Here is an 11,752-nt window from a genome sequence, read left to right as displayed (position 1 = left end):
TGCCGTTCGATTGCTGGGTCCTTCCCAAGGGCCGCCAACCACTTGATCACTGTGACAGACACTGTCGTCTGGTTTTTGCTCACCACCCGAGATATTTTTACTGACGCCTCCGCTTGAACATGTTTGACATCCCACAAATGTACATGGGATAAAAAGCTTGAGTCCTCAAAATGTGGTATAAATATACATTCTTACATTGTTACCGCATAAGCCCTTATAACTCCTGAAACATGAGTCATAGGTGAACTAGATATCAAGAAATAGCTGCGGAAGTGGCGCGTATTTTGGATCTTTAGCCATTGCCGCCCGTCAGCTGATCGCCGCGGTTGCGTCAATTCCACACTCTCCTCCTGGCTCCTTTGTGGTTGCCAGGGGTGAAGAACCATAACTCTGGCATTTTCTGGCCATAAACGTACCACCCATACTGACCCGGAAGTTCGGAATTACCAATGGTAACCCACTTGTCCTTTTTCAATTTTCTCCTAGGACACATCGCGGTCACAAATCACACACAGGCGGATGCATTCCGATGGATCTGCCCAGCTTGGAAGCTTGTCAGCAGATGATTTGCGTGAACCAATTGATGGCAAATCCATGAACGATGGACTAACTGATATATCTTCTTGTTCTGGTATAAGAAAGAGGAAATTCCAAGAATTTTGTCTGCTGGATGATTCCTCCAGTCTCTCAACTTCATCTTGTCGGGCTGGTCGTTCCGAAAAAAGCGCCGATATTTCATTGACATCTCAACACCAGAAAGCTCATCCCCATACTACTTTTACACATAGACGATGTGCTAGTCACAGTGGGTACTTAACGTCGGCTGCTCACGAACTCGGAGAAGCGGCTATTTGTGCTGTTGAGCAAGCTGAAGAACTTGTATTGCATCTCTGGAAGCAGGGTTGGAAGGTGGTACATCATCACAGTTTGCCTCATTGGCTCAAAGATAATGATTTCTTGTTGCGTGGCCATCGTCCCCAGCTGCCTTCTTTTCGAGAATGCTTTCGGTCTATTTTCCGATTGCATACGGAGACAGGAAATATATGGACACACCTTATCGGTAAGCTATGTAGGCTTCAGTTCGAAGACACATTTGAGGTTGTGGAGCATTCTACGTACCTTAGAATTGGTATTAGTTCCGATTGTAGTGTCGCGGATGAGGTCAATCCACGAGTCTTCAATGCTCGGGTCGCGTTTGCTGATCTGAGGTAGCTATGACGTCCCCATGACCCTGAACACTTCAGAGCCTGTTTTCAAATCCCTCATACCGATTGACTGTAATGTTCGCTAACTGAAACAAACAGGACAGACTGGCTCTTGGTCGTATGCTGGATTTCCTCTGCACTGATGTATGCTATCCATCAGAAACAAGTATACAGGACGCGAGCACTGTAAATGAACTAAATAACACTTCACTGCCTGTTGGGTTCTGGCTGCACACCTTTGGCGATACGGAGCCTAATTCAACTGGATATGTCGCAGACGGTATTGTGTTAAGCGATCGAGCGAAAACGTTTCTACGCGACTGGACAACCATTGATAGTCGCTTTTGCGTGGTTCGTTTGGCAACGTTTGTGAAAAGATCTCGTGAAAGTGAGGTCCGTCCTACCCTGGTTATTGCTTCTGCTTACGGCCCGACTGATTGTGGCTCTGAATCTGATAACAGTTTCATGACGCTATGGGTGCTCCGGGCTAAAATCTCAGACATCGTTTTGGTTGCTGATGACGTGGTCGCTCAGGCAGGTAGATTGAATAAAATTATTTAGGGTATACCAAGCGCTGCTGAGGTTCGATTGATTGTTCATCTTGGCTTGGATACGAGACGCACGGGGTGCGCTCGCTTCAAACGTGTCCCAGTCACAGGCTTCCCTTCAAGTACCGATTTCCCGAACAGGGGAAATCGCTTGACAACGTGTCGCCCATCAACAAACTAGCCCCGAATCCAGACAGATCACATCGCCGTCAGCTATCTGTGGCGAGGGCAGATCACAACCTACCTTTCGTTCTGGAGTACCAGCGTGGGATCCGACCATGCACTGTTTCTTTTCACTATGATTTTCAGGTATACCCAAAAGGCGCACACCTCACTTGACCCATGAGAGCTTATTGGGTCCAAAAATCAAACGAATCTGTCAGAACCGACTCCTCGAACGCTTGTAGGATAGTCGCATGTTAGGTATTAACGGCCACTGTGAATAGACTCCAAAGTGCCACTCAAAGCTTTAACTTCTGTCTGCGGTACAACCCAACCAACCTCATCCAGAATACGGTCTCATAGGTCTGTGACTTTGCTGGGGGCTCGCCGAGTTATTTATCCTGGTCCCAAACACAACTCATCCGACACCATCCAATGCCGTTTGAAGCTGAGTGTTCGTTCGGATAGCTAAGTTTTTGTGTATCTGAAACGCCCGAGAAATGAAGGATGCGAAAAAAGTTTAAAAATTCAGCATCCTGTCTCACTTGATTCGTTGGACTGGCCCTTGGAGACCCCTTTTCAGCGAAATTATCAGGAGCCAGAATGGTTCTCTGATGTCCGGCAAGGCAGAACGTTTGGGCCGATGGGCACAGTGCTTGAAAAAGCAATTCAGCTCACCACCTGGCCTTCATCAGCAAGGTGAACTGTAGATATGGAGCCCTCTACAACCTCAAAAGCGTCCGAGTCTATACGTCTAGTCAAGCGTCATCAAGCTCCTGGTCCTGATCACTTTCCACCTGATTCGTTCATTGATGGTGGTGAATGCCTGTCTAGTCTATTTGTGTCTGCCTGGGGGAAGCAAACCGTTTCAGACAACTGGGGTGGTTCGATAACAATACTAACTTTCAAAATTGTGTTCGCAGTAAATCTAGTAACCACAGCGGGCGAAATGGCATAGTGCTCACAGCGCGAATTTACTGACCATGATTCGAACCCGACCCCTGCATCTCGACTTCTTTTGTCTAAGCTTGGGCAACCTGGCAGTATCCCGGCCCTCATGTTTCCTTCGGGTGGCATGGCAACTACGCACCGGAAGGGTGCTACACCTGAGAGTAGTAACCATGGAGGTGTTAGTTTGACTTTCGTTCCAACAATGCTTCTGGTGTCACTGATTCTTCGTCGTCTTGCGGTGGCACGCAGGTGATTGACACTTGAGTGTCGAGCGGGATTTCGACCTGGTGGAGCCTGTATCAGCCACACCTTCGCACTCCATCAGATAATAGAGCAACGCTGTATACACAGACGACCCACAATCTTGGTGTTCCTTGACTTCAGGGATACTTTCGATTCTGCCGTTAGGCCGGTGCTGTTAGCTGGACTTGCTCAACAGAACATGCTGCACAAGTTTGAACATAATCTGGTCCCCATATCTACATACTTCTGGGCCTATTAGAGTATATATTGAGCTCTCCAAAAGCTCCCTTACAAAAGGTGGTGTCCAACAAGGATGTACACTCTCTCTGTCCTTATTCAACTTTGTCCTTCCTAGAGTTTCTCGCCTCCATCTCCGCTTTGTTGATCCACCAGGCTTATCGATCCTTTCAGATGTACTATTTTACCTGAAGTCTATTCATTGAGCGGTACTGTACTCTCGACCAGGAAGATACGTGCCTGAGCTTTGAACAGTTTTAGGGGGTTGTTCGAGATCCATTGCCTAAGTTTGGTTGGTAAAACCATTCCGTTAGCGGAGTGCTCAGCTTCTTCCAGGGTTTCGGACACTACCTTCCAGCAAGAGGACGTCTTGTCCGAAGGGGAGTCCAGTAGGTAGCTTTCGTAGGCTTGTTCCACATCAAGGTCTGAGGATTTTTCACTAGTCAGACGATGTGTGCTCATCTTTCGTGCCGCTGAAAAGCGCAGCGAGAAGCAGCAGCCAGCAAACGCGTGATCCGAAACCGGAGCAACCGACAGCCAGTAGTTGACCCACCTATTGCTGGTGGCTATATCCGTGTTGAAAGTTGACTCATATGCGGAGCTCAACTCTGTCTCCACAAGCACCCAAGACGTCGTAAAAGCCGTCTTTGCGTGTATCAGAGTTACATTATTGGGGCGTGGATGGATGCAGTAAAAACCAGTGTTAATGTGCGCGTTTACGTGACGCTGTCACAGACTTTGCCAAACGAACCGCACAGGATACTATCAGCGGACGACAATGAAAACAGGCACCCTCCAGCTGAGTTGCTTAGACCAATGCCGACCCCAGAAGGACCAACAGCAACAGCTTCTAGATCGCCAGGGGTCATTACCAGAAGTAAGCGGAAAGCGATGGGTATGTCAGTTCGGCAACCGTACTTGTGTCTTGAATCCTCGCTTCATACAGGCAGCATATCTCAGTAGAAATAGAGTCTGGCTTACATGCAAGAGCAGTCTGTTGTCCAGCTTATTTCATAGGTCGGACGTTAAAGGCTGGGTTTGAGAGACGATTTCGGAGTGTGTGACAATGGTCGCCGCGTTGGCCGTAGATATTTCAGCCAGTGGAAGTGGACAGCGAACGCATTTGTCAGTTCTTAGGCATAGGTCTATGGAGTTGTCGTTTACAACAACGTGATGAGGGGAATTAGAAAAAAACTTGTGAAGGTAAAGAAGAGGATCTGCAGTAGCCGGTTTTCGCCTACCCACCTTGCTGCATGTCGCACGTAAGGTGACCCGGTTGACGGCCCAGATGGCATAGTATTGTGAATGTGAATGGACTGGGATACTGCGGGCATGCCCAGACCTAGACAGGAAAACAATTAGTGTCCCAAACCAAAGGTTTTGGCGCAAATGCCTAACCGCAGGGCAGCGCATTTGGCGTAAGGCTGTCAGAGTATCCTTCGTTCTTAAGGAGCAAGTCTTGGATGATGATTTACGTGAAATGTTACTAGGGGATGCCGCACGAACTTAATCTTGCCGCGTTTTGTTGGTTTACGTACCTAGTAACCATTGAGTTGTACTGGAGAATGTCTGCAGCATCCACAGAGTCTCCGCTTAGACTGGTCGATGGATAGATGTCTGATGAACACAGCATTTCGGTTTTCCAGGCTGGGTGTTGGAACAATCGTGATGGTTTCTTCCTTAAAATTTGTGCCACTCGAGCAGTCCCAAAGCAGCCACTGTGACCCTACTGTCAGGTTTTGAGACAAAGGCTTTGGTTTAGGTCCGCCGTCGTCCTGTCAAGATTTGCGTTCACTGGGAGTTTCTCAATCTATTTATAGCCATGAACTTTACGGATAAAAGTACCTTCATACCACATTAGCCGTTGCGTGGTGAAACCTGGTGGGTCGTCGTATTTGTTGCATACAGTAGAGTGAGTAACCGAAAACGTGACTGTTGATGCCTCCCATCTTTCTTCATTGTTGTCAACCTCCGACCTACCCAACTTGGCAGATGCCCTTTTCTAGGTACTAGCTGTAGGCACTTCAGTAATATTCCTATGGAGTTGGTACGACACCCGCCCTCACCCAGGTCTGCTGCTCCGAGTCCGTTATTCATTCTTCTGTTCTGCTGTTTTTACTGAATTCTTTAAAATGAGGAATTGGTCACCAAGGTGCGGTCGCGCATGCTGTTGGTATTCTGTAGGTTGATGTCTGTTGCATCAGGCCGCCTCATGTTTCAGTCGCTACGATATTCGAGATATCGCGATGCATGTATATCTTCGTAACGAAGCGGACTGGTGCAGCACATTCAGTTGTCTGGGAACATCACAAACGAAAGGTCCAGCTGGGTTCCAGGTGAGTCTCTCAAAAAACCAGATTAGTTTGTAAGTGAGTGTATATTCGCTATTTTCGTGCAATTTGGTTGCAAGTAGAACATAAGGTTGACGGAAACCCGGGGACTGTGCCTACCTGATGCGCCTCAAAAAGGGCGAAACCGGTCGTGGGCTGTCGACGGATTTTCAGCAACCTTATGAGTAGTACATTACAAAGATCAATGACACCTTTGCTTTAGGGTTCTCTTGAACAGAAACCTATTTATTGGTGGCCACTTTTCCTGTTTTTGCTAGCCGTTCTAAGTTCTAAGCTCCGTAAAGCTATGGTTCTTCTTGGATTGCTTCTAGAAATGCCAAATGAGACTTTGGTCTCTGTCTGATTAACCAGTTTGGCCAGAGATCGAACGTTTCCCATAGATGATAGTAGGGTTCTTCAGTTTCTCCGGGGGGAGGGTCTGTTATCCCTACTCAGACCAGTCGCCCATGGCACCACGGATCTGACTGATTATGGGATTTTGTGTTTAACCACCAGCAGTTCAATTAATCTCTACGATTCCTCGCGATAACGTTCGCACTTTCCTTCCTATTCCACCTCAGGGAGCCCGATCCGGCTTACTGCTGTTGGAAGCCGCCATGTCGTACATCGTCACCCAAATCGTCTTGTCTTGACTTTTCACTTGCCAGTTGACTTTTGAGTCACAGTTTTCCATGCACTAAATAAACCGCCGAACTTTGGTTGTGTGTGTGGGTGTGCGTACATGAACAGTTTCGTAGCCCTCATAAAGGAAACTACTCCGAAGGTTGCTGAAAACTCTTCGACAGCCCACGGCCGGTTTCGTCCTTCTTGGGGGCTCATCAGGTAGGCACAGTCCTCAAGTTTCCAACGTCAACCTTATGTTCTACTTGAACCCAAACTGGACTGTTTTCGAGAAATATACTCATTTGCAAATCAATTTGGTTTTCATGAGNTCCCCGGGTTTCCGTCAACCTTATGTTCAACTTGAAACCAAACTGCACGAACTTAGCGAATATACACTCACTTACAAACTAATCTGGTTTTTTGAGAGACTCACCTGGAACCCAGCTGGACCTTTCGTTTGTGATGTTCCCAGACAACTGAATGTGCTGCACCAGTCCGCTTCGTTACGAAGATATACGTGCATCGCGATATCTCGAATATCGTAGCGACTGAAACATGAGGCGGCCTGGTGCAGCACATTCACTTGCCTGGTAACATCACAAACGAGAGGTTCAGGTGAGTCTCTCGAGAAACCAGATTAGTTTGCAAATGAGTGTGTATTTGCTACTGCATTCCTTCTTTCGTCATCTCTGTTGGTGCACCAACGAACACGTCACCCTCTTATCCACCGTGAAGTGCTCGGATATAGATTTCAATGAACAGGAAGGACGCCTCAGTTCATGAGAAGCACAACTCGGTGGTATGCATAGGCTTAGTGCGAAACGCAGTGATTATGGTAACGTCTCTTCCAACTTTGTACTGACCAGCAATTGTTCCTTAACACCGTTGGGTCTAGACGCAGTGAGTGCCGTCGTGCTACCCGGCGTCCTCTATCATTGGTCAACAAAATTGACCACGTCGACGGATCGGTTTAACCCTTGGCTCTCAGTCGTTCTGGAGCGCACAGGCTGATTCTGATTAAGCAGACTTTCATTAAAACTCCGTGGTAAACCCCAGAAACGCGCTACCCACTTTGATGTAAAGAATCTTCCTGAATCACAGGTTAGGGAAACACCAGAGTCTACTATGCAGCTGGCTTTTCCGAGGACATTGATCGTAATTGGGATGATGTAACTACGGATGTATGTGGTGCTGGAACGTCTGCTTATGATGTTTCCGAGCACATACACGGGGACTACTGGTCTTTATCACTCCTTGATGCGAGTTTCTTTAACTTTTTGGTCTCAGGGTACAATCCGACTAGGCGGTCGATTAAGTGACATTCTGCTTATGGACAGAAGGGTGTGGTAGAACCAGAAAGTTCATGAGGTCAATGAGGCCAATATGGTTGCCAGTGCGCGGGAACTCTTCCCGCTTATTCACAAAGCGAGATCTGGGAGGCATCTCGTAAGTGAGTTAATCAAATATAATATTGGAAATCCAATATATCCTAAAGTCCAGTAGCCATATCGATAGAGCGAGCATCTTCAAGGACAGTTTGTTCGGCTCTCTGTCTTCTTACAGCTATCGTGCCACATCGGCCGTCGCATGGTGCCATTACCCAGGTTATCCCACTAGCTGCGTGTAGCGGGACGTGTATGCGGAACGGGATGCTGCTGACGCCTCCCTCATTCCTGTTCCACACACGTTTTGTTTCACCTTTCTCACCCCTTCAATAACATTCTCCTTTTAGAGAGGTCTTTTAGGGCTGACGACCTCACTCGTCTTACATCGGTCTTGGTCACCACATCTGCCGGCCCCGCTAGCTTCGGGCATTCGTTCAGCTGTAGCACCCTTCCGGTGCCTAACTGCCATGCCACCCAAAGGAAGCACGAGGACACTGCCAGGTTGCCCAAGCCTAGACAGGGGAAGTCGAGTGGCGGAGATCGGATTCGAACCACGAACCTTCCGGTCAGTAAATTCGCGCTCTAACCACTTGGTTCATCTCGCTTCGGGCATGCTAAAATTCATTTCAATTCCTCGACGCCTGGTCTATTTGGCTCTTTTTAATGTCCACACTCTGAAGTAATCAGGACAATGAGCTGCTATTGCTGTCACACTGGCTCGTTTGACATTGCTGCGTGCTGAGAATGAGAAATGAGAGCCCAAGATCTGAGCGCAGGCTTTAAGCTGTCCCAGCGCTGTCCACTCTTTCGATCCAAAGGCCGATTAGGCAGGATGTGCAGGTATCGACATCGTTATAAGTAACCGGGTGCAAGGACTCTTGGTTGATTGGATACCCGTTGATAGTCGTCTCTGTACAGTTGGCCTGGCACCATGACTGGACGGTCTGTATCCAGCCCTCATCAAAGAAGGGAGAGAACTCCCGCTGACCCATTTATGCGACATTGAGCGAATGGAAAGTACCTGCAAAATGGGGCGTATCGACGGTTATTCCTATCTTCAAAACGGGTACGCGGACACTGTGAAAACCACCGTGGCATCAGCCCGCTAGGTATGGCATCGAAGATACTCTGTGGTCTTATCCTTCGAAGGTTGACTGAACTCGGGGAGAGACAGATCATTGGAAACTAAATTTGGTTTCGCCACGCAAGAGGATGCGTTGATCACATTTTCACCGTCCGACAGATCTGGAACAGCGACACTGTTTCCAGCGCTCTTGACCTGAACTCCGTCTTTCACTCCATGGACCGTCAGGGACTATGGAAGTATCCGTGTAACAAAAGTACCCTCCACCAATTCTTGACCCTTCTTAAGGCACTGTACGCCAACTCTCGCTGACTTGTGAATGCCAAGAGGAAGCTACGGGCTGAGTTCACCACATAAAGTGGTGTCAGGCATGGCTATCCTCTTTCAGCTTACCTCTTCAAATTCGCAACAGATGCGATTATGGAAGACTCACTAGTAGTCTCTGATACCTCTCGGGTCGAAGTTCTCCCGGAGCGTTTGCCCACAAATATCGAGGAGGTGGACGACATTGCTCTTCTTGTAACCTTTGCCGTGGTAATGCAAATAATATTAAATACTCGGACTAGTTCCGCCTTACAGTTTGGCATGCGCTTCACCTTTACACCTTCAAGGTGTAAAGTGCTGCTGCAAGACTATGTGGGATCCAACCCTAACCTCACGCTTGCGGATGAGCTGACTGAATTAGTGGACAAATTTATCTGCCTTTTCAGCTGTTTTAGTCCATGTGGTGTTGCCAAAGATGATATTTCTATCCGGACTGTGAAGGCCAAATTAGCCTTTGTGAGCCTGTGTCACCTGTGGCGTAGGTGTGACATCAGCTTATCCGTCAATGATCGGGCTTATAATGTTGTGGTTCGCTTCATATTATTATATGGAACAGAAACCTGACCTCCGTGCGCTGAGGACGTCAAAAGACATTCAATGTTTGACCATTTATGCCTTCGGAGCATTGGCTGAGTCTGGTGGGAACACCGGAGTTGAAGTAGGTTGAATTGCTTTCGAAAGGGCTAACCAAATGGATTGATCACACTCCACAGGTTGTGCTGGTTTGACTGCGTGCTCCGTATGCCAATCGACCGAATTCCTCGGAGCGTCCTTTTTGGGGGACCACGCGAAGGTTGTAAACGAGTGATGGGAGGTCAAACAATGGCTTGGCAGCGAAGTATGAAAGCCATTACCAGCAAACTCAGCTGCCCTGATCATTGTCGTCTCCCCGGGTGTGGACACCGAGACTGGACACATCAGTGGTTGACTACACTGCCGGACATGTCCCAGTCTCACCCTCAATGGCGTTCGTGCATGTACGGTATTGTCTTCATTACATAGCTTCCCTCCCAATATCTCCAATGAAAAGTCCACCGACAACCCTTATTCACGCGTCACTTATATCAGCTCCCTCCCCACAGTGCGCAGCTACCTACCTTACCTCCCCAAATCACTGATGAGCGAAAACTGTACATCACTGTACATCAAGTACGCAGTTTTTACAGCTGATGGTGATGTGCTCTGCATGATGCTTTAGCTTCTAGTTAGTTGATCTGGGTGTCTGGCATGGTTCTCCTTGTTACCTCTCTTCTCTTCGGATTTCTGGTATTTATTTACACTTTCGTAAAATGACTTTCGTCTGATCATGAAAGTCATAGTGTTGATTATCGAGAGTCTCATGAGAACTTTTGGGTGTTTTCCTCCATGCTACACACACTATATTTATTCAAAGACTAGTTAGGTTAGTTAGTTTCAGGTAAACATTATCATGTATTGATACCTATGTATGCTCACGTGTGCATTCACACAACTCCTGGCTCGTGCAGTGTTATGGTACGATACGTCACGACCAATAAATAACCCTGTTCGCAGAAAGCTTGACCTCAACAAGCTACTCCTTTTTTCTGAAGGTAGTCGTGTTCTTATTTGTGTCACGTGCGTATTTTCACAATTATATAGCATAAAGAGGTGAAGGCTACGTCCTGGCAAGGATAAAAGTCTCACATCAGTCCTATCGTTATCTGGATACAATAAAGTTTCCAATTTTGAATAAACGAATCTTTCCGATCAGGGAATCAGGTTGCGGCTGGGATATCCAACCTTTGTTCATCTGACCTTATCAGGGCAGAAATAACAGTCTCTTACTCTCTTCTCAGCCGTCTATGCACGATCTTGGGGATGTTAAGTATAATCTCACGTGTCAACTGATTTAAAATTCAGTGTTCCTGTTTGACATCGTCCACCTGCTAAAGACCAGTTGTTCTCAGTTAGAATTTCTGATAACATCTGCCTCGGGGATGTGTCACGCTATCTAAACCTTCTTCCATTGCTTAGCGGATTGTGACTACGTCTTTTCGAATACCCAAGCAGGCCCGTCGTAAAGAGACGGGAGGAATGCGGATGAATACTAGGGACTGGTCAAAGACTTAGTCGGTGCGTGCGTTAAACACAAGACATAATCGATCTGGAGAATGCAGATGCCGTAACATGGGGACTGCGATTCACACCACAGCGGCTGATTGCTGAGGCGGTGGGAATCATCCAACTTCGCAACCTGAATTCTTTGGCAAGCGTATGGACAACAGTCTGCAGATAAGCCGAGTTGAAACATGATTTGCAGTGATCGATAAACGTAGAATCATTAGCAAAAAAGGCGGTAGCAATCCCAACCCGACCGGATTCTACAGAATCCCTCTCCACCAAACAACTATCGTAGCACTAGCTCATCCACACAGATGAACGAAAAGTGCACACATTCAAGAGAAATCTTTCCGTGAAGCGAACCGAATAAACTACACCCTAAGTTGGACCTAAATCCATGTAGGTTCCCCGTCGGTCGTAACACTTGCTGACCTGCTCTAACGAAATCCGTTAGCCTACACCTAACACCAATTTAGCCTGACTCAGTTGATTGGTCCTCCTTCCGCCTTAATCTCGCCAAACTCGTAACCTAGTCATTTAACCTGACGGAGCTTTTGAATGGAAAGCGAGCGAACGT

General features: G+C 47.4%; 1 protein-coding gene across 1 annotated transcript in view; it reads left to right on the top strand.

Moving 5' to 3' along the window:
• Positions 1-272: 272 nt before the first annotated feature.
• The window catches only part of T265_04181 (hypothetical protein), a gene marked incomplete at both ends in the record, with an annotated part of 36,659 nt that continues 25,179 nt past the window's right edge, over positions 273-11,752 (top strand). Inside the window, one exon of the mRNA XM_009168863.1 lies at positions 273-1,060. Coding sequence (XP_009167127.1) covers positions 520-1,060 — 541 coding nt within the window. The remainder of the gene's footprint in view (positions 1,061-11,752) is intronic.

This window comes from Opisthorchis viverrini (genome assembly GCF_000715545.1).
Source record: "Opisthorchis viverrini unplaced genomic scaffold opera_v5_66, whole genome shotgun sequence".
Lineage (NCBI taxonomy): Eukaryota > Metazoa > Platyhelminthes > Trematoda > Opisthorchiida > Opisthorchiidae > Opisthorchis > Opisthorchis viverrini.
Note: the sequence above shows the minus strand (reverse complement) of the source record. Positions and strands in the feature narration are given on the sequence as shown.